The 26,481-nt window shown below is 38.5% G+C and overlaps 1 protein-coding gene across 2 annotated transcripts in view; it reads left to right on the top strand.

Moving 5' to 3' along the window:
- Positions 1 to 25,031, top strand: part of fasn (fatty acid synthase) — a 41,566-nt gene extending 16,535 nt beyond the window's left edge. For both annotated transcript variants that reach the window (XM_031894264.1, XM_031894265.1), the window contains exons 10-43: positions 1,505 to 1,692; positions 2,403 to 2,592; positions 3,352 to 3,446; positions 3,563 to 3,697; positions 6,255 to 6,455; positions 7,369 to 7,484; positions 7,700 to 7,875; positions 8,136 to 8,327; positions 8,421 to 8,501; positions 9,392 to 9,580; positions 9,928 to 10,107; positions 10,437 to 10,640; positions 10,749 to 11,068; positions 11,152 to 11,541; positions 11,641 to 11,805; positions 11,973 to 12,091; positions 12,880 to 13,016; positions 13,187 to 13,390; positions 14,770 to 14,920; positions 15,380 to 15,558; positions 15,711 to 15,830; positions 15,927 to 16,049; positions 16,216 to 16,439; positions 16,575 to 16,773; positions 17,824 to 17,975; positions 18,561 to 18,652; positions 19,252 to 19,403; positions 20,155 to 20,400; positions 20,490 to 20,678; positions 21,048 to 21,272; positions 21,381 to 21,601; positions 21,799 to 21,897; positions 21,995 to 22,246; positions 22,483 to 25,031. In XM_031894264.1, the coding sequence (XP_031750124.1) occupies positions 1,505 to 1,692; positions 2,403 to 2,592; positions 3,352 to 3,446; positions 3,563 to 3,697; positions 6,255 to 6,455; positions 7,369 to 7,484; positions 7,700 to 7,875; positions 8,136 to 8,327; positions 8,421 to 8,501; positions 9,392 to 9,580; positions 9,928 to 10,107; positions 10,437 to 10,640; positions 10,749 to 11,068; positions 11,152 to 11,541; positions 11,641 to 11,805; positions 11,973 to 12,091; positions 12,880 to 13,016; positions 13,187 to 13,390; positions 14,770 to 14,920; positions 15,380 to 15,558; positions 15,711 to 15,830; positions 15,927 to 16,049; positions 16,216 to 16,439; positions 16,575 to 16,773; positions 17,824 to 17,975; positions 18,561 to 18,652; positions 19,252 to 19,403; positions 20,155 to 20,400; positions 20,490 to 20,678; positions 21,048 to 21,272; positions 21,381 to 21,601; positions 21,799 to 21,897; positions 21,995 to 22,246; positions 22,483 to 22,620 (6,044 nt within the window). In that variant the 3' untranslated portion in view covers positions 22,621 to 25,031. The remainder of the gene's footprint in view (positions 1 to 1,504; positions 1,693 to 2,402; positions 2,593 to 3,351; positions 3,447 to 3,562; positions 3,698 to 6,254; positions 6,456 to 7,368; positions 7,485 to 7,699; positions 7,876 to 8,135; positions 8,328 to 8,420; positions 8,502 to 9,391; positions 9,581 to 9,927; positions 10,108 to 10,436; positions 10,641 to 10,748; positions 11,069 to 11,151; positions 11,542 to 11,640; positions 11,806 to 11,972; positions 12,092 to 12,879; positions 13,017 to 13,186; positions 13,391 to 14,769; positions 14,921 to 15,379; positions 15,559 to 15,710; positions 15,831 to 15,926; positions 16,050 to 16,215; positions 16,440 to 16,574; positions 16,774 to 17,823; positions 17,976 to 18,560; positions 18,653 to 19,251; positions 19,404 to 20,154; positions 20,401 to 20,489; positions 20,679 to 21,047; positions 21,273 to 21,380; positions 21,602 to 21,798; positions 21,898 to 21,994; positions 22,247 to 22,482) is intronic.
- The last annotated feature ends 1,450 nt before the right edge of the window (positions 25,032 to 26,481 follow it).

Here is a 26,481-nt window from a genome sequence, read left to right as displayed (position 1 = left end):
CATTACTAATAACTTTAAAATCACATTTCCATTAATATATATTGAAAAGTTGCTCAAAATGACATTGTTTGTGATAGCTGGGTGGAGATCCACAACAGGATGTGGTACAGGGCTAGGTTGTTAATGGTACATTCTCTATTTGAGCTAAGGTTCTTAGCGGGAGAAGAGGCGCTTAAGGGGGGGATATGATAACCATGTATAAATATATAATGGGATCATATAATCTTTCTAATGCTTATTTACCAGTAGGTCCTTTCAGCAGATATGAGGGCACCGATTCCCTTTAGAAGAAAGGAGGTTCCATGTAAATATTCGGAAAGGGCTTTTTACACTGAAAGCTGAGTTTTGGAATTCCCTCCCTGAACCAGTCCTACTGGCTGCCACATTAGATAGCTTCAAGAAGGGGTTGGATGGCTTTTTAGCAAGTGAGGAAATACAGGGTTATGGGCGATAGCTCTCAGTACAAGTGAGGGAATACAGGGGTAGGGGAGATAGCTCTCAGTACAAGTGAGGGAATACAGGGGTAGGGGAGATAGCTCTCAGTACAAGTGAGGGAATACAGGGGTAGGGGAGATAGCTCTCAGTACAAGTGAGGGAATACAGGGGTAGGGGAGATAGCTCTCAGTACAAGTGAGGGAATACAGGGGTAGGGGAGATAGCTCTCAGTACAAGTGAGGGAATACAGGGGTAGGGGAGATAGCTCTCAGTACAATTGATCCAGGGACTGGTCCGAATGCCATATTAGTGAAGGGATTTTTTCCCCATTTGTGCCAAATTGGAAAGGTTTCAGATGGGGTGTTTTGCCTTCCTCTGGATAATCTAGCAGTTATGCAGGTTATGTAGGCATAAAAGGTTGAACTTGATGTCTTTTTATCAACGTAACTTACTATGTTACTGTGTTATTATGTTGTCATCCCACTTATTCCTCATCCGTGGAACATATTAAAAAGCCACCACATGGGAATGCATCCCAAATCCCTTCAAAGAGCCTTTACTCACAGATCAGCCACTCATTAGTAAAACCTTTACATGAACTGCTTTACTTTGCTCATTAAGTCAATTGACTAACTGCCTAAACTTCTTTACCATGCTTCACAGTGGCACACTGAACTACAGAACTCGGGTTCAGTGCATCCCCATCAGTACAACCTACTTAGAAAATGATAGGCTTTGTTAACGCCCAGTTCCATTGCAGTGGTACATACTAAAAGACCACTACTCAGAAGGCATCCTGAAATGCCCATGTGTAAGAGCCCTTACTCACAGATCATTCACTTATCAGTGAAATCTTTACCTGAGCTGCTTCACCTTGCTCATTAAAGGGCACCTATCAGTGGAAAATTGTTTCCCTGACCTGTTGTTGCTTAGTCTCCCCTGGATTTTGGCTGCCAAGGACTTTTTAGTACATGATTGTTGCCATGTAGTTCAGGAGAAAGTTGTCATAGTTGTTTGTAGTACATAGGGTATATTGATTTGAATCCATGCTTCTATAAATGTCTTGTAGGGATGGGAACACAGTGGAAGGGAATGGGACATAGTCTTATGAAACTAGACATATTTCGTCAATCCATATTGCGCTCTGATGAGGCCCTGAAAGGGACTGGACTGAAAGTGTCTGAACTGTTGTTAAATGCCGATGACAGAACCTTTGAGGACACTCTACATGCTTTTGTTGGCCTTGCTGCTATCCAGGTAAGAGATCAGCCATGCTATTTTGGCTATTAACACCGTGAATACCTAATGACATTGATAGCAACTTTTCTGTCACATGTGACAATGTAGAAAGCAAAAATCTGAGTTTGTTGGGTTAATCCAGACTCATATGTGCACAGGCTTTGGATAAGGACCAGGACAAGTACCCCAAAAACATTATTACCCTTTCTAAATGCTAATTAGCATATGCTTATCAGGATTCAGATTTGGTTTGGCCGGACTGTGGATTCGGCCGAAACCAAATCCATCGAAAAAAAAAGGCTGTTTTCGGCCCAAATCCCAAACCGAATCCGGGATTCGATGCATCCCTAGATATAATTAATCCTTATTAGAAGTAAAACTATCCTATTGGGTTTATTTAATGTGTAAATGATGTGTTTAAATAGATTTAAGGTATGAAGATCCAAGTTATGGAAATTCCCTTATCTGGAAAACCAGAGGTCACGAGCATTCAGGATAACAGGTCCCATAGCTGTACTACACCTAGGAAAAGTGGTGCGATTTCCCTCTTGAATCCTTTACCATAAGAAATGTGGCCCCATCTAGTAACCCATGACAACAGATATGTGTTCAGAAGTCAAGAGTGTTTGTTACATTAATAATTTGGCACTCCTTCTTTTCTCAAGCGGAACAGTTAGGTGTGCTGTATATTTCAAATATGACATGACAATGTTCCTATTTACTTACAGGTTGCTCAGATTGACATGCTAAAGGCAATGAAGCTTGAACCTGATGGAATTGTTGGTCATTCGGTTGGAGAACTGGCCTGTGGTTATGCAGATAATTCTCTCAGCCAGAATGAAGCAATTCTTGCTGCCTATTGGAGGGGGCGCTGCATCAAAGAAGCCCATCTGCCCCCTGGTGGAATGGCTGCTGTTGGTATGTTAAAGAAAAATAATAGCAACATTGTATTTTTATGTTAATAATTTACAATTCATACATTCTAACTATGAAGCAAGAGTTTAGATGGATCATGTTTTAAACACTTTTTCGGCTAAGCTCTTGACTTATAAATTAAGATCAGAATAAATGCAAATGAGTAGTACTAAACTTCATATTTACAGCATACCTCTGTGGCTGATAATCAACAAGTGAATGAGCCCACCTGAGAGCAGTGTTTCAGTGGGGGGTGTGGTTTTTGCAAACCTTCCACAAACAGTAGTTATATTACTGGCCAAATAATATTACTCAAGTACCTGGCACTGAGAACTGAGAGCAACATTGACATTTAAAAGTCATTGCTAATATTAACCCTAAGCATGCACTTGGATACCCATTTAAACTCTAATGACCAATTCTAATCCCCACCCCTCTTCCTTCACCACATATATAATAAGGGGGTAATTTGGCTAAATAAATGAGTTAATCAACTGCATTGGAATCTGTGTGCAGATCTACTTGTTTGCTATTGCAGTTTAAATTAGGATACAATTATTTCAACTGGGCTTAAGATGGTAGTTTACAGGTGTTGAGGAAGATTTTTTTCTTCGATTTGTTCTTTGTGTTGCAATATTTGCAATATTAATAATACATTTTTATATAAAACATTTCTTATGACTGCCTGCAAAGACAAAAGCATTGTGCCTAGAAATTCTGAACAAGCCACTCTTTCATTTGGTTGTTTATCTTTCTGTGCAGGACTGACATGGGCAGAATGCAAAATTCAGTGTCCAAAGGGAGTGGTGCCGGCTTGCCACAATTCTGAGGATACGGTTACTATATCAGGCCCTCAGGTATCATTTCTATATAAAATGCCTGATACAATTCTTGTGCATTTTGTTTTTTTAGATGGTGAGAAATCTGTTTTAATATCTTTCAATGGATTCTCAAATGTTGTCTTTCATTTTAGGATTCTGTCCGTGAATTTGTAGGAAGCCTAAAAAGCAAAGGTGTTTTTGCTAAGGAAGTGCAGAGTGCTGGTGTTGCCTTTCATTCCTATTATATGGAGTCTATTGCCCCGTCTCTTCTTAATGCGCTGAAAAAAGTGAGTATTGTTCCTATAAAACATTGTTTTTCTTGGACAATGGCAAAAAAGAGAGTAGCATTAAGCTACTACAAATTCCCTCCCCTTTAAAAAAAAAAAAAAACAAGGAGAGTTTGCCTATCTGTTCCAGTATATTTAAGCTGGCTGCCTACGTCAGTCATCCCTGGTCTGGCCAGTCCTACACTTGATGTGTAGTTCTTTATAGTGGAAAAATTCTGCTGGCTTTACATCACATATAAGTATTACAGCATAATTTGCTGGCTCTATATAAATAAATGATGATGACAGTAAAGCTTTTTAAATATGCCATATTTTATACTGTATTGGCACAAAATATTTGACACAGACCAATTTACACTGCAATACAATATACAAACAGGCAGATTTCAAAACATTAAATTGTCTATTTAGATTGTATTTAGGTAGGATTCCTTTCTCACTGACGAATCAGAGCAATATTAATAGAATGAGCAGTGTTGCTTGTCTCTACAAATGATCCCTCAATCAATGTAAATTGCAAATGGCCAAATATGTACAAATACAGTAGATGTTCTCTGCGCAAGTCTTATTCATTGAATCATATAGTAAAAGGGTTCCAGAATGTCTACATTCCTATATAAATGACTGGCTTAGTGAGGGAAGATTAACATACCTATGCCATACCCATGTGAATGTGAGGATATTACCAAGTAGTAAATAAAGATATATTTTGCCTTACTACACTAGTGGAATATCTTTTCTGTTTTTTTTTTTTTTTTAAAAGGCTATAAAAGATTTGAAAATATGGCTGGAATAGGGTTGCCACCTCTGCCGGCCAAGGAAGCCGTGACGTCATGGGGGTGAGGTGAAGGCAGGGCCATGACATTGCAGGGGGCGGGAGGCGGTGCTATGACTCGGTGACATGCCAATGTTACTGAGTCCTGCCCAGTTTTCCTAATTAGGGAAACCGGGCAGGAGGTTTTGACCAGGGCAGCCCTTCCGAAAACAGGGCTGTCCGGGTCAAAACGAGACAGGTGGCAACCCTAGGCTGGAAATAAGAGATAAAATGAACCGTTCCTATGTTAGATCCAAATAATTAAACTTAGGAAATAAAGCGACTAAACCTTTATAAAATATAACCAAAACATGGACAAGACCAGATACAATTTCAAGTGTTGATCTAGGAGGATATCCTATTAAGGAATCCAATAGAAATAGCAAAAACCTTTACGCTCGCTACCCCCTACAGACCGATAACATTAATGAACCAGGATATAAAAATTCGACAAAAATTAGTTTCAAAGGATTCATAAAAGGACGATCAGGCATTAAAACATATGAACCTTGTTAAAGGGTATATAATATAATATATATATATATATATATATATATATATATATATATATATATATATAATTAATATATAGTTGAAAAAAAGAAAACTCCTACTGCCAAGATACGTTGCTAGTATTTGGATTTTCTGGCCCATTTATGAAATTAATTCAATCCCTATATTCTTTTCTTTTTCTTTTCCTAAAGCACAAATATTAGCAACAAGTAAACTTTCTAAACAATTCACTCTTATAAAAAAAAAAAAAAAAAAAAAAAAAGGGGTACACGACAGGGCTGCCCACTTTCACCATTATTATTCCACCTATCTTTTGAGCTGCTACTAAGAACTCTCTAAGTCTAAACATTTGCCGCCTGGAATATAAATGTACAGTTTTTGCAGATGACATTGTAAAATATCCCAATAAATACCTGATAAACATTGTTCAGATTTTTGACAGATTTGGAATATTTCTGGTTTTACTATTAATATATCCAAGACATTATTGACATTTATTGCCTAATGTCAACTAAAATTTTAAACAAATTGAAGACTGGAAAAACCACAACATATATCACATATTTAGGTATATTTATACCAACAGATCTTTATAGACTTTGGAACTTTTTCTTTCCGCTGGAGAAAAATTTAACAAAGATAGCTTTATTTAAACTCAGAGAGACAAAATATAAAGGGGGGTTTAAATTTAAGTGGTTTCAGAAACTTTGATCTCTAGAATGGTTTTCTGTAAAGGAAAGATATACATAGAGTTGCCACCTGTCCAGATTTGACCTGGACAGCCCAGTTTTTGGAAGGGCTGTCCGGGTCAAAACCTCATGCCCAGCTTTCCAAATTAGGAAAACTAGGCAGGACTCACTGAGATTGACGTGGCAAACGACCATTCGCTGACTGCCCCGCCCAGTGACATCAGTGCCATATTCTATATCCACAGTACTTCATAATGGTCTTGATACGAAATGATCCAGCATAATCTTAGATTCTAGTTTTAGATTCTAGTTTAAGATATACTGTTTGTTGGTTATAATAGATACCTTAGTATTATCATTTCTTTTGGCATATTATATGTTATATTATATGATTTTGCCCTATATAGATACTTCATATATTGCTTGTCATAGTATTTCATATAATACAACATAAAAAAAGCTTAATATAAAAATGTTGTTAATACATAATAACCCTTCAACAATCAACCCAAGCCTTTAACTGTGTTATGTGGTTTATTAGATAATCACACCAAAGCCACGATCTTCCCGTTGGGTGAGCACATCAATCCCAGAATCTCAGTGGAACAGCAACCTTGCCAAGTTCTCTTCAGCCGAGTACCATGTTAACAACTTGGTGAGCCCAGTCTTGTTTCAAGAAGGCTTGCAGAATATTCCAGAAAATGCAGTAGTGGTGGAAATTGCCCCCCATGCCCTTCTCCAGGTTTGTAATTTCTTAAAATAACGCAAGGCTTTTAGTCACTATTTCTTGCACTATAACTAGGACTTGTGCTGAATTGGAGTCTCTCAGGGTGGCTAGTATGTGAGGAATGTTTCACCAAATGGAAATCTTGCCTGTACCAATCATTCTTATTAAGCATAGAATGGCAAACAATGGTTTGTTGTGTAAATGCCATGGGAACAGTACAGAGCAGCATATTGTACATTAATTGTAGTCTCTCAGATATGAAAAACAGCTAGAATTGTGTGAAAACATCTAAATACATTTAACAAAGGAGAAAGTTATGCTCTTTTACATTGTCTGGGTCCATGTGTCCTATATTTGAAGTTTCCTGAGAAAGGTACCTTTTTTTTTTTTTGCTTAGAATATTTATTCAGTTATAGGCAAGTTCAACAATAGCCTTTAATCCATATTAAAAATAAGAGTCATTCTAGCTTATGCAGTAATATAGATGAGTCTTCAGCCCATATAATACAAATTAGTGTTAAGATTCGTAGTTTGGAGTTTCCTGGGAGAAATCCCAGTGCATGGGTGGGGGCCCTGCAGGGAGGTGTGTGAAGGCTGCAATAGGGGCCATTGGCAAGTACAGGGGCCCCTGAGGCAGAAGCCCTGGTGGGCCCTGCACCCCTCAGTCTGACCCTGCATATAAGGCTACCAATAGGCAGGATATAAATAACCTATAGAAATATAACTTTCTGAGCACAGTCTGATATCAGAATCACAACCATGGCAGGAATTCTGTTCATACCCAAAATTTGTACAGAATGAGAAATAATGCATATAGGCCTAACTCTACTATGTTAGGGGATGCAGACACATGTGTGACAACACTGTTTCATAAAAAAATTACCTTTTTAAACCTGCTTCACTGTTGTTTAATGTACTGATTTTCCAGGCTGTGCTGAGGAGAAGCTTGAAGCCTACAAACACAATCCTTCCTCTAATGAAGAAAGGGCACAGCAACAATCTGGAATTTTTCCTTACAAACATAGGAAAAGTCTATATGAATGGGTAGGTGAATTATTTTTTTCAGCAATATTTGCATACAGTTGATAATAAATGCTGCTCCTTGTAAAGTGAAGATGGGGCACCCATAAAAATCATTCATAAAAGGTATCTTATTTAATATAAATACTATAAGTATGTAGAATATTTGCACAAAGCTATTATATGCATTTGACTTTCCCAAAATGATGATTAAAATATGTTTTGTTCCCTTTCCGTAGAATTAACGTTGAAGCAAACAACATATTCCCCAGTGTTGAGTATCCTGCGCCTGCTGGCACTTCCCTCATCTCTCCACTTATCATGTGGGATCACAGCCAAACATGGGATGTTCCAAAGGCAGAAGACTTCCCTGCAGGTTCAGGGGGGTCAACAGCAACAACTGTGTACAATATAGGTAATAATATATAGTTAAATGAAGTTAATATGTTTGGATGAACACAAAAACGTGGCAGACAATTATTAACTCAGGGGAATTAGACCTAAACCACAGCAACTTAACTGCTCTGTAAACTGTAAATATGCTTGTCCATGGGGCTCTTATTCCCAAACAATAAGTGCCAAATAGTTACAAAGCAATGAAGGTTAATATGTCCATGAAGTTGACCAATCAGCCTGTTACATTTTTTAAAAAACATTTTCATTTGCCCTTGCTAGATATGAACCCAGATTCTCCTGATTTATTTATGAATGGACACTGCATTGATGGTCGGGTCCTGTACCCAGCAACTGGTTACTTGGTGCTAGCATGGAGAACACTAGCACGATCATTGGGTATTGTGATGGAGCAGACCCCTGTCATATTCGAAGATGTTACAATCCACAGAGCAACAATTCTTCCCAAAACAGGTAAGAGGCAAATAATCTTTGAACGCTAGATTTAACCCATATTGTGCCAGTCTAAAGAACATAAAACAAATCCTTGTTTTTTCCCAAATCTAGGCATTATACAGATGGAGGTCCGTTTAATGCCAGCATCCAAACGTTTTGAAGTTTCAGAAAATGGAAGTCTGACAGCAAGTGGTAAGATACACATTTTTTAAGGATAAAAAACAAAATGCAAAAGACTGGAAAAAGTGTAACTTTATTCAGAATAGCATCCACTGTGAGGAAAATATCTTTAGAACCCTATTGCCCAAAAGCTTTTGTTAAATGATTTCAAATATGTAATAAGGGGGCAGTATAGCCCATGTGCTTTACCAATTTAATGTATAGGCCATGTTCTGAACAACAAGTGGGGGGAGGGAAGGGTTTGTTTATGTAGAGCTCTTTGGTGGAGGGGGTTGGAAGTAAAGGGAGAAACAATACAATGTTAGTGTTATTTTATTGAAAATATTGGGGGGGGATTTTGTAATTAAATATAATGGAACATTCCAAGTCCTTTTGTGCTCAACTGGCCCCTATGCTTCTGCCCCCCAGCATTAACTAGTTCTAGGTCCATATATTTTTAGACATAAAGTTACCTGTCTTTGTTGCACCCCAGCGGTACCTACTAGACTATAAAAAAATTTTTTTGACCAATTAATTGTCATTAGGTGTTGCTGTGTCCAATCTTATGTCCCATACTTTGAGTTTATAAAAATGAATAATTGAAAGAATGCTGCTACATTTTATATTAATAAAAATACACAGTAAAGGGGCATGTTTATCAAAAATAAAGATAAAATTCTTTACAAATCCCCCCCCCAAAATGTTCTAGAACCCAATTTATATTTAGAATATTGTAAAATACTTTGGAGAAAAATGTCTGCTTACCACCTGTTCAACAAGCTACAAAAATCTTTATTGGGGACGCCAAGCATTCTTTGTATCCATTATTGTATCTTCATATGAATGAGATAAATATTAAATAGCATCACCTATTTGTTGTGAAATCTTAATCATAGAGTGACTTTCTCTTTTTATTCCCTCAGGAAAAATCTCTGTAATGGAGGAAAATGTTTTAAATAATTTCCAAAACCAGCTGATGGATTCACTGGATAAGGACGAGGACATTGATTCAGAACTGCCTCTGTCTGATAGAGATATTTACAAAGAGCTTAGACTGAGAGGCTATGACTATGGACCCAGCTTCCAGGGAATAATTGAATCTAACAGTAGAGGTAGGCTGTTGACAATAACATGTACTGCCATAATAAATATTAAGATGGGGTCTGAAATAGCAGAGTTTTTCATTAAATTAAACACCTACATTTTTACTTGATCATGAAATAATTTCCCCTCAGGCTTCTACATATGTGTAACAGTCTAATGGTGTGCAAGTTTAAACACCATTCCAAGAACTGTTCTGTACAGGTTAAAATCAACACAGGTTAAAAATCTTGGATCAGTCAGGGACAGGGCAAAGCAGGGCTTCATTGCAATATTACTTATGGCCACTAGTTTCGGAAACTGTAGATTCAGAGCTAAAATGTATTCAGTCTATATTTATCATCCTTCTCTCCTGCAGGGGACAAAGGAAAACTTCTATGGAGTGGTAACTGGGTAACATTCACAGACACCATGCTACAGATGATGGTCCTTGGACTAAAGGGGCGGAGCCTGCGCTTGCCTACTAGGATTCTTTCTGTCGGCATTGATCCCACAATACACAAGGATCATGTGTTTCTGCACAATGGAGATAGAGAAGGTACCCTGTTAAGTTTCAGGCTTTGATTTTCCCATTGCTGTTAGCCTCCTCTTACTATGCCTTTAGAAATGATAGAATGGATGCATCTGTGTTTTAGAAAATATACACAGTCTATTGACATATATTGTCACTTTATTGGGGGTAAGATCTGCCAGAGTTCTCCCCACCCCCATATATATTATATATTATCTAATATTCTCTATTGCTGCTTTCCAATAGCAGTACAACTGATACTGACTTTTATATCCTACCAATATACCCAACGATTTTATGCTGAGAATGTTTGTATATGGAACACTTTTGTTTTACATCTTGCATTATCATTTCAGCAGTCCATGTTGCTGTTAATAGCTGTTTGGATAGAATCGTAGCAGGAGGAGTTCAGATATTGGGCCTCCATGCAACCACAGCTCCCCGGCGCCAGCAACAGCAGACTCCACCTATACTGGAGAAATTTGTCTTCACTCCTTACTTTGAAGAAAAATGCCTGAGTGATAATCATGACCTGCATTATCAGCTACAACAGTGCTCAGGTATGGTATATTTCTTAGGTGAAATTAAATTTGTCTGTATGTATTATGAATACTTACTGATACATTTGAAGTTAACGTAATAAATTGCTGTATGCTATTATCTCATAGGCAAAATACGTGATTTGGAGTCTAAGTTGAGCCAGCATGGTTTAAAACTGGAAATTCCTGAATTTAATGTACCAGAGCCAACAAATGAAGGCACAAAGTCTGATGCTTTAAATAAGGGCCTCCTCCATGTTCTTACTGAGATCTGCAACTTGGAGCTGAATGGAAACCTGCAGTCTGATTTGGAACTTATGTTAATCAAGGAAAAAGATCAGCTAAGAAATGATCCTCTTCTGAATGGGCTGCTTGACTCCCCTCAGCTAAAAACCTGTCTGGATATAGTTTTGGAGAATGGAAATCCACAACAAATGAAGATTGTGGAGGTAAGACTAGTCTTGATCTTTAGTTTGTCTTTTTTCTGCTGCTTCCTTTTGAACCCTCCCTCAAAAGTAATTTCCCATTGCAGGTACTGGCAGAAACTGGGCGCTTGTTTTCTTACGTGCCAACACTATTAAATACCCAGCCGATGTTGCAGTTGGACTACATTGCTACTGATTCAACAACAGAAGTTCTCTTATCACTGGAGGAAAATCTGAAAGAATTTGGGGTGTCTGTAGAACAGTGGGACCCCTTGGGCACAGCTCCTAATACTGTAACCAACGCAGATCTTCTAGTGTGCAACAGTTCCCTTCACCTTTTGAAAAACCCACTGCAAGCTTTTACCAACATGGCGGCCACTGTTAAAGAAGGGGGTTTTATTTTGCTTCACACACTTCTCAAAGGGGACATGCTTGGTGAGACAATCACATTCCTGAATAACCAAAATCCCCAACAGAATGAGGGTCTGTTATCACAGGTAAGCTATACCCTGGTCCTTTTGTAGCAATTTGTGTGTAAGTGAAAGCAGGTCAAAACATCTTAACCACATGTATCTTCTCTTTTATTGCCCTCACAGACAGAATGGAAGGAGGTGTTTGACGGTGCTTCTCTAAACCTTATTGCAATGAAAAAATCTTTCTACAACTCGGTCATTTTCCTGTGCCGCCGGCAGGTTCCAGAACAGACCCCACTGTTCTTGTCAGTTGAAGATATGGCCTGTACATGGGTTAAATCTGTACAGGTATCATGTCTTCTTTATTTTTCCTAAAAATTGTTGCTTATTTAATACAAGGACTCATCAGTCATTATATTGGCAATATAATATGCCACCCCCACCCCCCAAACAAATGCGTCTTGCCTACAGAAGTGAAGTTTACTTATATTTGCCCACATTTTATTCTTTCACAGGAAGCTATGGCTGATTCTGGTGAACAAACAATTTGGTTTGTGGCGGAGAACCAGGCTAACTCTGGCACTGTAGGGATGGTTAACTGCCTGCGCCAGGAGCCAGGGGGAAAAAGGATCAGGTAATTGGTGGTCTCTGCTTTCCTGTATATCCAACAACAACTTATTAAAGGGGAAATGTATACAAGAATATAGAAGTTGTGTTTACTTTACTAAGATGGCCAGAATAATATGATGCCATAGCTTATTACTTACATCCCATCTATGTATATTTAAACATGAGTTTGCACTGCAGTATTATTTTTAACAGAAGATATATTCCATTTACAAATATTACTTTTCCCTTAGATCTGATTGGGTAATCCTTGTGCCCTATTAATAAAGCCTTATCTTTATTTAATTTGGTAACATAACAAAATAAAAAGGGGCATAAAGAAAACAAGTACTTCTGTAATGATGAGAATACAAGCCACTGATGTCAGAAATATCAATTAAGAAAACATTATAATATCTGCAATAACATTATAGAGGGGGACTAAGTTAAACAGTGTTAATTTAGGTGTAGTCAATATTAAACAACATCATGGCACCCAGCCATGATTCCCACTATGGAGTCCATAGTTTATTAAATGTATTTTCTGTTCCTCTGGCTTCATGGCTAAGCTAAGCGGAATATTATTTTTGACTAAATGGGCCCAGGAGTTCCTGGTGGGGGGGAGCACCCACCCAGTGTAACACAACAAATTTTAATGTAAAATAGGCTCTCCTGTAGACAGTCTAGCATATTCGGTAGAGACAAATTAAGCTTAATAGAGATTAAGCTGGTGTAAAGTCTTATCTCTAATGGAAATCAGATATGTTTGTACATATTCTCCATGGCTTCATCTTAGTCATCTTGGGTTTCTTCTAGGTGTATCTTTAATGCTGATGCAGAGGCTAAACCCCTATCTGAAAAGGAGAAGAAACAGCAGCTGACAAATGACCTGGTGATGAATGTCTATCGGGATGGAGAGTGGGGATCCTTCCGTCACATCCCCTTCCACAAAGGTGATATAAACAACGAGTGTTAGAGACAAAATTACATTTTAGAAAGTTTTATTTCTACAATACATATTAAAGGGAAACATAATTCAAATCTGTAGCACATAATGGTAATGCAGCTTGATAAGCATAATCTGTTGGTGGGTTGGTTTGAGCCCTTGTGTTTGTTCTTGCAGATGGGATTCAGGATGAAACGGCTTTTGCCTTTGTGAATATTCTCACCCGTGGGGACCTCTCTACTTTGAGCTGGGTAGCTTCTCCTCTGCAGCACTTCCTTCCCTCCAATCCCAATGTTCAACTCTGCAAAGTCTACTATGCATCACTCAACTTTCGGGACATTATGCTGGCTACTGGTAAACTGCCTCCTGATGCCATCCCAGGTAAATGTGAAGGGATAATAAGAACTAAAAATGAAAATTACACAATCGGTTGCTATTTTTTGTGTATATAAAAAAATACAAAATATCTACCTTATTCATTGGTCATGGTTTATCATTCACTTTCCATTCCCTCTACATTTCTTTTATTCCTCACTTTTCACCCCCATTCAGGGTTCTCACTACAATCACTCTTTTTTGAGAACCTCTGCTATTCTATAGTGCGGGGGATACTGCCTGGCTGCACAAGCATGATAGCGGATATTTGCCATAGGTGTCCACTGGGCATGTGACTGTGTTTACATCTATTGCATGAATGTATATTTACAGTGTGAGGGCAGAAGTACTTTGGTGTACAGTAACTCATTCATATTAATAGATACAACAAGCGCATTGGTGACAAATACCAATAAACTTACATGCATTCACTTTTTGTGTGAATCTTTTAATGCTCTCAGACTAGTATGATTTTTTTTGCTTTTGTTATAGTTAATGAGACCCAGTGTATACCCATACAACTAGTTGAGAGGAAAAAATACAGTGCTCCTGTGTAGCATCCACTCTAACCAAATCAGAGTGTCTATAGCATATAACTACCAAACCATTTATTGTGCAGTGTACCTCAGACTCGCTCGCCTGCTCTCATTGTTAAGTACTTAAGGTCCCCATACACGGGCCGATTCTAGATGCCGATATCGGCCCCTTAGACCAATTCAGCAGCTAATCGGCCCGTGTATGGGGACTACCGACAGGCCTGCCCGACCGATATCTGGCTTGAAATCGGGCAGATCTTGATCAGGCAGGTTAGAAAATCTAGTTGGATCGGGGGCCGCATCGGCTCGTTGATGCGGTCCCCGAACCGACTGCCCCATTGCCGCCAATATAATTCGATCGTTTGGCCCCAGGTCCAAATTATTGAATTAGCCTACACGCTCCCCAATATTGCCCACCCGTAGGTGGGGATATCGGGTGAAGATCCGCTCGCTTGGCGATCTCGCCAAGTGAGCAAATCTTAACGTGTATGGGCACCTTTACTCTTACTCTTGGAAGATGATGCCTGAGGAGAGAGGTGATTCGCATACAGGATTGGTGGCATAATTAATTCTCTGGGGGGATCCTGGTTCTATTGATCTAAAATATCTGGGACTTGGTATCTATATGCTATAGAATTGGTTTGATAATTTGATGCTACACAGAAGTACTGTATTTTTTCCACTACATTTATTAATCTTTAATTTTGATATTTTTGGTACTACATATCTCGAGGAGTAGCAAACCTATATGTCAGTAGGGAACGCAGCTACCTCTATATACCCATAAAACAATCAGACATTCCTGCTTAGGAATTGTTCTGAAAATTTAATTTAATAATTTCATTCCAGGGGACCTGGCCCTGCAGCAGTGCATGCTGGGAATGGAGTTTTCAGGCCGTGACCCAGCTGGGAAAAGGGTTATGGGACTGCTTCCAGCTAAAGGCCTTGCTACTGCGGTGGATGCTGACCAGCGCTTTCTATGGGATGTGCCAGAAAGCTGGTAAATTCTTTTACATGTATATTTGGTAAAGCAATTGAGCTCTTGCTAAATAAAACAAGGACATTCAGAGGCTTTCTAGTCCCATGGAAATAAATAGTTTTTAATACCTTTAATAAGCTGTGGGGTTCTAGAAACCGTTACATAGCCGACTGTCTGTGTGACATTACATTGGCTCTTCCAGTACACACACGCAAGTGAGGCAAGGGTCTTGTTCTAGCTATGAGCTCTTACCTATAGCTGAAACCGGTTTAAAAAATGAATGTTCTACCTTTAGAGTTACGTGTCACTGTATGCTTTACCTTACTGCCACTTGTTAAATGGCTGGCATCCTATTTAGAACAATGATGGTTTTGATCAAGGAAATTTCCCAAATATACCATTGACCATTCATCTACATTAGCAGAGTAGTTTTTTTTGCAAGTGGAGGACAATAGTATTCAACAGTTTTTCTCTTCTAAGGTCGTTGGAAGAAGCAGCATCAGTACCTGTTGTCTACGCTACAGCTTACTATGCCCTAGTTGTTAGAGGCCGTATAAGAAAAGGAGAAAGTGTCCTTATTCATTCTGGATCAGGAGGTGTAGGTCAAGCTGCTATTGCCATTGCACTAAGTATGGGATGCCAAGTCTTCATAACAGTAGGTAAGTGATAAAACCTTGTAGATACTGGAACTTAATTACCAAACCATTTCGTAGACAGACCAAACTGTAGCTCTCCAGCTGCATCTGGGTCCATCAGCAGCTAAAGAGCCCTAGATTGATCCCTGTTTTACATTTTTCTTATTTCTTTTTAGGATCTTCCCAAAAGCGTGAATATCTCCAAAACAGGTTTACAGAACTGGATGCAAATTGTTTTGCCAACTCCAGAGATACCTCTTTTGAACAGCACATACTGAGTAGAACTGGAGGTAAAGGTAAGTGGTAATGGTGTCCCCATGCACTAATGTATAAAATAATTATATATAAACTTCATACAACTCTCGTGCTAAACTTACTGTCTGCATTTTTAGGTGTTGATTTGATTTTGAACTCTTTGGCTGAGGAGAAGCTGCAGGCCAGTCTTCGTTGTCTTGCCCGCCATGGCCGTTTCTTGGAAATTGGCAAATACGATCTGTCTAACAACAGCCCACTGGGTAAGCAAACCAACCCAAGAATGCAAATGCATTAAATGTAAATAATTATACTTATTAGGGCAGTTTTATCTCATGAGCAGCTTGTCAGTCACCTTATTGTCCATCGCTGTACTGTCAGTAATTTGTTGTAGTACATATCTTCAAAACAGATATCTTTATGTTGTAGGAATGGCCCTTTTCCTAAAGAATGTGTCATTCCATGGAATCCTTTTGGATGCCCTCTTTGAGGACCAAAATAAGGAATGGGAAGAAGTGTCTGATCTTCTAAAGGCGGGGATAAAAGATGGAGTTGTAAAGCCATTAAAGTGTACAGTCTTTGAGCGTGATGATGTGGAGCCGGCCTTCAGATTCATGGCTCAAGGAAAGCACATAGGCAAAGTGCTAATAAAGGTAAGTTTGATTCCACCATCTGCTCTATAGACCTTTTGGGTAATAATACATATGTTTTGCCATCAAAGTGATTTAAGGCTCGTTTAGTTTAAGTTGGCATAATACAAGTAATGGAAAAATAATATGTAATGGCAGGTACGTGATGAAGAGGCGGAACAGCATTATAAATCAGATATCCTTCAGATATCTGCCATCCCACGAACATCATTTCCTTCTACAAAATCCTACATTATCACCGGTGGGCTTGGTGGATTTGGATTGGAGTTAGCTCAGTGGCTGATTGAAAGAGGTGCTAAAAACTTGGTGCTCACCTCTCGCTCTGGTGTACGAAATGGTAAGTGAATCAGCACCTATTTATAATTGTATGGACTGCTGTTTAGGGATTCCCAGCTGTTGCTGAAATCAGCAGCATAACTCTTCTGAGGGGGCCTCCCCCCCCCCCCCCAGCCCCCGACCCTCTCACGCCACACATCCCAGCCCTGACCGTGCTACTATTTTAATGGTAGGAGAGGGACTTGGAAGGGGGAGACTACAGTACAGCAGAGCCCACAGTCTGGGTTCCCCCGTGCCCGCAGAGTCTTCTATATAGATAGTTACGCCATTGGCTGAAATAATATGCAGCGCCTGATAAAAGCTTTACTTTAATAAGAAGCTGATGAATCAGAATTGCCATTACCCCAGTTTTATAATGTATAATGATTCAGCTGTAATGAGAAAAGGGAGTTGCTCTATGTGAAAGGTGCTGCAAATAAGCCTGTTCAGACTGTAGTCTTGGTACACTATTTTGGGTTGTTATTGATAAGTACTTTTCCTTTGTTATAAACTGGAAATAAATCATTCATTAACATACTGCAGTATTTGTATTACCCTACTTGCAATACTCTGCTCTATTAGAAACTCAAACTAAAATCAATTTGGGCAGTTGAGTTGTACTCATAATTCCTCAGTTGGTGCTATGAAAATCTTCCACACCATGCTACTAAATATCTCCTTGTTCCTGTGTGATGAAAACATTGTGTACCAGGGGTATAGAAAAGTGATTAACTATCTTTGAAGCTCTAAAAAAGAAAGTCTGTGTACAGTAATTCAGATTGTGGTGCTAGATAGATAAAGATATAAATATATCAAGTAATGTACCCTCCTTTTGTTATTATATACCACTGAGGAGTTCTGTGACCATATTAAGATACGAGAATACAGGAAAATGATTTTATACCGCTCATGGAACTCATGTTGCTTAGTAAAATCACTCATGTCACAAGTTGTAGCTCAATCGCCATGTATAAGGATACATTTTACAGATGTATGTATGTATGTATGTATATATTATAGATTAATACACTTTATTTTAAACTATTCTATAATCACATGTTGTTTTTGACAGGATATCAAGCAAAACAAATCCAAACTTGGAAGGGAATGGGCATTAAAGTCCTTGTCTCTGGTAAAGATGTGGGTTCTTTGGAAGAAACTCTGCAGTTAATTGAAGAAGCAGGACAATTGGGCCCAGTTGGTGGAATATTTAACCTGGCAATGGTAAGCACACAGTAATCTGATTACTCCCCCTTCTAAATTGTAACGTTTCTGTAGGATAACACCTTCATGAACTTCATAGTAGATTAAAAACCTCCTACATGCAGTAACTGGATATTGTGCAAAATGTATCGGGTCATGCATTCTGTGTTCTAGGCATTTTAATAAACCATTTTTTAACTACTAATCTGAAAAAATGTATCTGCCGTTCTTCCTAATAAGGATTGAGAAAGACAGACTCTAATTATATAGATTAATGAACAGGTAAAATAATTAAGATATTAACTGCTGCCACAGTCACTTCCTTGCATGTTAATTGATGATGTGTTACCATCTCAAGACTTGAGGAAATATATTGCAAGCTAGGGTTTGCCTTTTTTAGCAGCACAAGTCGCCATATATGTGTCTATTCCAAAGAAGCCATTATGGTGGAGCATAACAAATATGACGAAAGGGGATTTATTTAATTGTTAGCAGTGTATACAGCTGACACCCCTATGGTTTGTAAGGCAGAGGTGATTAAGGTAGTCAGTCTACAGCCCTCACCCAGAGTTAGGTAAACACTGACCTTTTTTTGCTTTCTTACAGGTCTTAAAGGACGCAATGATTGAGAACTTAACTACCCAGCTGTTTCAGGATGTTAATAAACCAAAGTATGATGGCACTCTGAATCTAGACAGGTAACTATAGAGCCAGCAACATGGAAACATATAATCAAAAAATAAGTCAGTGACTGACTGAATAAAAGGGATCCAGTCAGGTGTGTACATTCCCACTGTGCTTAGCAGCAAATAACAGGGAAGTAACACACTTTAAATGTTCCTAAACTGTACTGAATTACACTGTATTGACTGAAATAAACAATTTGAATGAAACTTGTGAAAGAATCCCAACCCTTAGAATTCTAATTGACTAAGAACAATTCCAATAGTTTACTGCTCTACAGTACACCAGCAAGTAATTCCTGCTATGAACAGCACCAGATATGAAAATCATTCTGATTGGCTGAGCAGTAGTGACTCGTTTTGATCATTTCTACTTTTCAGGAGAATGCTACTTTTGCGGAGAAAGTATGTAATTTAGTAGCAAATGAGATTATTTATGTCAAGACAACAACCCTAAATGATGGGAGTTTTCTGATTAGAGAATCATCAGTTCTCATAGTCTTATGTGTAAAAGGGAACATCTTTCACATAGCATTTTACTTGCTTGTTTTAAGAACAGTACAAGACATAATAAGACAAATTATAGAAAGGCTGACTTTGCCATTTTTTTTCAGGGTAAGCCGTGAGAAATGTCCAGAGCTGGATCACTTTGTGGCATTTTCATCAGTGAGTTGTGGGAGAGGAAACGCAGGACAAAGTAATTATGGCTTTGCTAATTCCACAATGGAGCGTATTTGTGAAAAAAGACGTCGGGACAACCTGCCAGGTAACATAATGAAAAGCAAAACATTAGTGCAGCTGTGTAAGTGCCATTCCCCAGGTCGAGAGAATTTATTTGCGGCTGGACATTTCCACTAGGCCAAGGCAATTAAGAAAAACAATTCAGACTGAATAAAGTATTAGCCTCTTCCTTATGCCAACAATATTTTACATGGGTTTGCCAAGAACAACAACATCAGATTTTCCTTACCTTTCCCATGTAAGCATTATTTATAAACTGATATAGGCTTTGTTTCAAATGCATCTGCCCCACAGTCAGGTTCCACAGTTAAGATTTTCAAAGCAGAAAAATTAGCAAGGATACAATCTGATTTTTTTAAAGGTCTGTTAAAAAGACCTTTTCAAATGAAACACTAAAGCCAATTTTTTTTGTTAAATGCGTATTTAAAAATCTTAGCTGTCAATCATATATTGCTTTCCCTGCCTCTGTGCCAATGACACAGAAGTCACTTTCACTTTCCATGCCGCACTTCCATGTTGTTACAATCACCCTCCCTCCTCACTGTGTCTAATTTAACATAAACTATAATCTAGCATAGCCTGTGCTTGGGCTTGTGTATCAGGTCCTCCTTTCTGGCACATCTATGAGATTTAGGAATCATACCAAGCTGGCCTTGACTACAACCTACACAAAATTGCTTCTGCCTGCTTGCTGTGATTTGTGGATTTGAAAGAATGAAAAACAACAAGATTTATACATGTGTAATTTGTGATTGTCTTTTCCTCCCTTTCCTTAGGTTTGGCAGTGCAGTGGGGAGCCATTGGTGATGTGGGTGTAGTCCTAGAAACCATGGGTAGTAATGATACTGTAATTGGTGGTACTTTACCCCAAAGAATCGTTTCATGCATGGAAGTCCTGGACCAATTCCTGAATCAGCCTCACCCTGTAATGTCCAGTTTTGTCTTAGCCGAGAAAACCCTTTCCGTGAAAAGCAAAGGTAGCAGCCAACAGGACTTGGTGGAAGCTGTGGCTCACATACTAGGTATAATATAATGCTGGGTTAAGAGATTTCTCCTATTTTTATAATTCAAACATTTTACAAAATTTGTTTCATTACATTTTTTAAATTAGGTGTCCGTGACATAAACAGCTTAAATCCTGATACCACCCTGGCAGACCTTGGATTGGATTCATTGATGGGTGTAGAGGTGCGGCAGACGCTGGAGAGAGATTATGACATAGTGATGGCAATGAGGGAAGTCCGACAACTGACTATAAACAAGTTGCGGGAACTGTCCTCAAAACCTAGCACTATGGAAGGTGGGTAATATTAAAGTACTAGCAATGGAGCCTGATATCTGCCTTCTGCAGAAAGAAAACTATAAATGTAAGGTCATTAAGTAACATACAGGGACACCACAACCTTGGTGATACTGCTCTCAGTGTCAATCATTTTTATGGCATACACTGGACACACATAAAAAAAAAAACCTTTCAGTCTTAATCTGAGTTCCGTGTTGATTTGTTAAATCAAGAATCATTCTACCTAATTTGACACCTGAATAAGAAATAAACATTTTAATGACTTTGGAACTGCTGGCGCCACTCTGCATACTAAAAAGATATGATTAACAGGAGTTTGGGGTTACTTTTCTAAAGAACCCTAACTGTTGCTTTTTCCACCTATAGATGCAAAGAGCACCCAGAAGTCATCTGTCCCTCCTGAACTTTCCATTCTGGATCTGACTAACCTACTTGTGAACCCTGATGCTTCCACAACTACAAAGCTTAACAATGTGGAAACTGATGAGCGTCCCCTGTTCTTGGTACACCCCATCGAGGGATCGACTGCAGCCTTTCACAGCTTGGCTTCCAAACTTGCAATCCCTTGTTATGGTCTTCAGTGTACTAGAGGTAGGACCATAAATGATGAGTTTGTACCTAACTGACCATGTTTATTGAAATAAATTGTGCCAATTATACTGCACTTATGTTAACTGAAATCATTTCATGTTTTTGCAGCTGCTCCATTGGACAGCATTTATAGTCTGGCATCTTACTATAACCAATGCATAAAGCAGATTCAGCCTGAAGGACCCTATTTGATTGCTGGTTACTCATTTGGTGCCTGTGTGGCCTTTGAGATGTGCTCCCAGCTGCAGGCTCAGCGGGAAGCTTCACAAGCCCCAGACAGCCTCTTCTTGTTCGATGGATCACATTCTTATGTTGCTGCATACACTCAGGTATTCACACTTTTCTTAAAGGGTCGATTTCACTGTCCATATATCTTCCAATGTTTAACAAATCATATGTGTATAGGTTTCTACATTTCTAAACATATATCTTAAATGTTTGCTGCCATTATTTTTTAAACTGTTCTTTTGCCCAGTGTTCCAGTCCCCACTAATTGTATAACGTTACTGTCTTTTTTCATCTTCAGAGTTACCGCGCCAAGTTAACGCCTGGCAGTGAAGCTGAGGCTGAAACAGAAGCACTGTGTGCATTTATCCAGCAATTTACTGGCATGGAATACAATAAGGTAATGCTCTAAATTAGCTCTTGGCATTAAAGGTTGTCTGCTTGTCTGTAAACAAGAACACTCCAATAAAATGCTTGTTGTTTCTCTCTTTTTGCAGCTTGTCGAAGCATTGCTTCCGCTAAAGGACCTGGAGTCCAGAGTCATCTCTGCTGTCAACCTAATAACACAGAGCCACAAAGACATCAGCCAGGAAGCATTGCAGTTTGCTGCCTCTTCGTTCTTCTACAAGCTAAAAGCAGCAGATCAGTATATTCCCAAGAATAAATATCAGGGGAATGTAACACTCCTGCGGGCAAAGACACGGACTGAGTACGGAGAAGGACTTGGTATTGATTACAGGTTGTCCGAGGTTAGTATTCAGAAAAGAATGGTTATACCACAAGTGTTGGTGCTGCTGGAAAGAGCCCGATAAGAGATTTGAGCAATTTGGCAGATTTTTAGTATTTTTCAAAAGCTAAATAATTTATCAAGGTTGTTTCAGGTTCTCAATGTGCATATACTTTGCATTAGGTCCCCTTTAATGTTGCTTAATAGCTTAGTAACTGCATAATTGTGCTTAATAAAATTGTGTTTTCATGTCTTTAGGTCTGTGATGGAAAAGTGTCAGTTCATGTGATAGAAGGAGATCATCGCACCTTTCTGGAAGGAACAGGAGTTGATTCAATCATTGGAATCATACACAGTTCTTTAGCGGAGCCTCGTGTCCCTGTTAGGGAAGGTTAAAGTAAATTGCAATGCCTCTGTTCCATTGGCAGTGAAGCCATTTACTCCTTGGCATAGAGAGATCCACCTTCTTCCTTTAATTGTGGCAAAAAATGGCTTCATGACAACAAGGAGAGCATCTCTTTATGCTCTTATCAGACATGCAAAATTAATCTTATTCTACCTTATCTGAGTAGCAGGAAGATATTCATCTGCCTGTACTAAAGCCCTACCCTGTTTTACTACCATAAATGTTATGCCTTCTGCAAAGAGTAGGAGTAGATTTTATGTTGTAGCATGTTCCTTATCAGTATTCAATCAGCCAATACATCAGCACTTAGCAACCACGTTCCCATGGATTGTGATAAATAGGACCTTGATTCTGAGGCTCTAACGAGCCTGTGACGAATTTAAGATGTCCAATGATGACAGATTCTCAGCTTCAAGAATCTGTCAAATTTACTTTCATAGGCATGGTTTTGTAATTTTTTTTTTTTATAATTTTGAATATTTATTTTATCTGTCATTTACATACTCTGTCATATCTCAGTGGGTCAGTAACATTAAAAAAAAAAAGTGAGTAGATAGAAGCATCACACCTGTTCACTAGAAACCAACACCGCGATACAAATGGTGGCACATTGAATACAATTGCCCCATACGCACATATATTTTATAAACATTAAATATAAGAGTATGTATGCACTGCATTTATACATCAGGAGGGACAGCCACTCTGCGTAAATGTAAGAATAGCTCCCACCTGGCAAAATTTTTGTTGATGTTCTACCTTCCTATAGAGAAGGGTTTGGCAAATCATACAAGACCTAATCACACCAAATTATACCCACAACTTGTCAATATTGACACTAAACTCTAATTACAATCACAGCATAATTTTCTATGAAAATGTCCATATATCATGTCCAGTTATTTTAAAAATCTATTCAGAAATATAGCAAAACAATATATAGAATCCGCTTGGATGGGAGTTTCTACTGTCATTTTCCTTGTTTTCCCACCAAGCTCCCTCCCGGCAGCATCTATTCTTTTCAGAAGTCTCCCTGTGTCCTGACCTGCCATAAGGGGCCATCTTCCCCTGTTCTTTGATCCTTTTCTGTTAAAGAACTAACACGGATCTTGGAAGAGCAGGCACAGTTGAATTCCAGTTGAGAATTGAGGGTTTAGTTCTCCTTTAAAGAATTGACAGCTATGTATGTGCAAAAAAATAGCAAAGGTGGCAGAAAATGTGTTTACAGGATTATTACAATTTTTTATGGTTTTTAAAAGGGACACTATCACTGTTTACTGTTTAGAGTCACTTTGTATAATGATATATTTAAACCGGACCCATAGCCTATTAATAATTACAGATTCTACACTGTAGCATGAAAAGTAAAAAGTTACAGCTGAAAATTGGTTTTGTGAAATCCGTGAAAGTCACCGTTGCTAAACCTGCAGGAATCATTACAGGAGCCTCTCAGCATCTGGATTATCCTTGTCCACATAAGTCTTAAATAAGCACTTTAAGAAACAGCGGTAGTGTCCCTTTACGTGCATTTTCCATGTCTTTATGTTTTCATTTTTGTGCCCTGAAGGGGCAAGTTGTACCCTACAGAGATTATAAGAACTACAATGATATTTGGAGGATTGTGCAGTGTTTCTTATGCCTTATACTATCAACTGACTCCAGAGCTCAAGAGCCTTCCCAAAAGCAGAGTTTAAACATATGCATTACTGAGTCCAAGTGAGGCAATATCTCATTTCCTTATACTGAATAATTTACCTGTCCTGAGCCAAGACTAAACCTAACACCCGCTCTGTTATGGGCCCTTACGTTCGCCCAGCCCTGAATATGTTTAAATCCGAAACAGTACGTAGCCCAACACAAATTATTTTTAATTAAAGAACTATAGGTGTATATTTTTTATCCAAATGAAACTGGTATAGCAGTGTTTAACATGGAATTCATTTAATAGCAGGTATGCATGTGAGGCTTAGAAACTCTGTTCCACTCTGAGACATACCACCTTGCAGTGTCAGCAGGTGAACCTGGAGTTTTCCTTCAAGAAAATGTAATGTTTCTGCTGCATTTATGATACAGAGAAGTTGGAAGGGATCGCTTAGTTTCACATGCTGTCAGCGTGATGGTAATAAAGGGTCTTGTTCATAAATGATGCTCCCGTTTGTGTAACAGTTAGTTTTCGGTACACAAATGGAATATGTTGCCCTTTATTGCCACTGTCAGTGTTTTTACTAGCCCTGAATCAATCCCTGTTGAAAGCAGCAGAAATGCATGTAGTGCTTTATTTTAGTAAGTGAAATAAATAGAATTTTTTCATACATCCTTTCCTTTTTCCTTTGCTATATATTACTGCTTTGCAGTTAGTTTTGTGAACCTTGCAAATTATTAAACTTAAACTGAAACATCATGGTTTATGTTTGTTTCTTTTCCTATGAATAGGATATGAGCTACCAACTCATTCATATTATTGGTTATTTCTGAAGTGGCAATGTATTCTGCAGCACTGTACAATATTTATAGAAAACACAAACAATATAAAAGTCTACACAACAAATGGGACAAGCATAAATTTAGGTATGAAATCAGAGTTGGAGACCAACACAAGCATGCAAAATGTTCTCTGGCCTATTCTTTGGCCTTTTTTTAAGCTAACTGGTACAGTATAAATATACAGTTCCTCAAACCTGTTAATATAAATGTTAACATAGGATGGGGCCACATTGCACCCCATTGCTGTACCCCTAATATGCACAGAAGAAAATAATTATTGTAGAAAATATGTTCTAAAGAATCAATGAGAACCATCTAAAGTCCCATCACTCTCTAGCTCAACGCAGACAACCTCCACATTCCCATCATGTGGGATGGAGGTGTAGAGGCTCTCCATTTCAAGGGTAACCAGAAGGGCATCAGGAGTCCCTATCCCCTGTAACTTCAGGACAAAGTCAGCCCCGTCTTGGATATAAGACAAAAGGCATGTCACATAAGGATTAATTACCCTGTCTACAAACAAGGATAAGGGGGTCAAAATGGAATCCATACAAGAGACAATCTTCTCTTGAAGATTTTAGGAAGAATATAAAATAACATTAATTGGATGCTCCAATTTACAGGTATGGAATCCATTATCCAGAAAGCTCTGAATTATGAGAAGGCCATTGTTCATAGACTCCATGGGCCATAAGGAAACCCTGGGTCCTAAACATTCTGGATAACAGATCCCATACCTGTACTGTTAATCGCTTCTGATCTTAATGCTGATTCTACCAACTCTGACATTTTCCCTTTAGTCTGTTGTTAACTTAATAATGCAGGGAACACTGTGTATTTAACAGTTCAGGGCCTAGGATGCTCTCAATCCAAAAATCAGAATTCTCAGTTTTTGCAGTTCATCTGCGTTTTTCTCTGTAATAGTTCCACAGTACAGTGTACTTGATGGTATCTAATCTGTATACATGCATATTGATGGAAAAACAATCGTGTTGGGTTTATATAATGCTTAAAATATATGATGATTCAAATTACTGAAAGATCCCATGGAAAACCCCAAGTCCCAAGCATTCTGGATCTCATGCATGTACAACATTAAGAGGACACAAGCACTAAAGCTTGCAGATGTTAGGTTATATATATATATATATATAGCCTAATTAAAACTTTGTGAGCATCTTAAAGACATGCCCAGGATGTGTTAAATGAAATTTAAGACGCTTAGTAGGTTTGAGCCCCCAATAGTGGCAGAACTTAAAGGAACAGTAACATAAAAAAAAAAGTTTTTAAGTAATTTAAATATAATGTGCTGTTGCTCTGCAAAAAAATGGTGTTTTTGCTACAGAAAAGCTACTATATAAATAAGC

The sequence above is a fragment of the Xenopus tropicalis genome, chromosome 10 (genome assembly GCF_000004195.4).
Source record: "Xenopus tropicalis strain Nigerian chromosome 10, UCB_Xtro_10.0, whole genome shotgun sequence".
Classification (NCBI taxonomy): Eukaryota; Metazoa; Chordata; class Amphibia; order Anura; family Pipidae; genus Xenopus; species Xenopus tropicalis.
The sequence above is the reverse complement of the archived record's forward strand: the minus strand, read 5'-3'. Positions and strand labels throughout refer to the sequence as shown.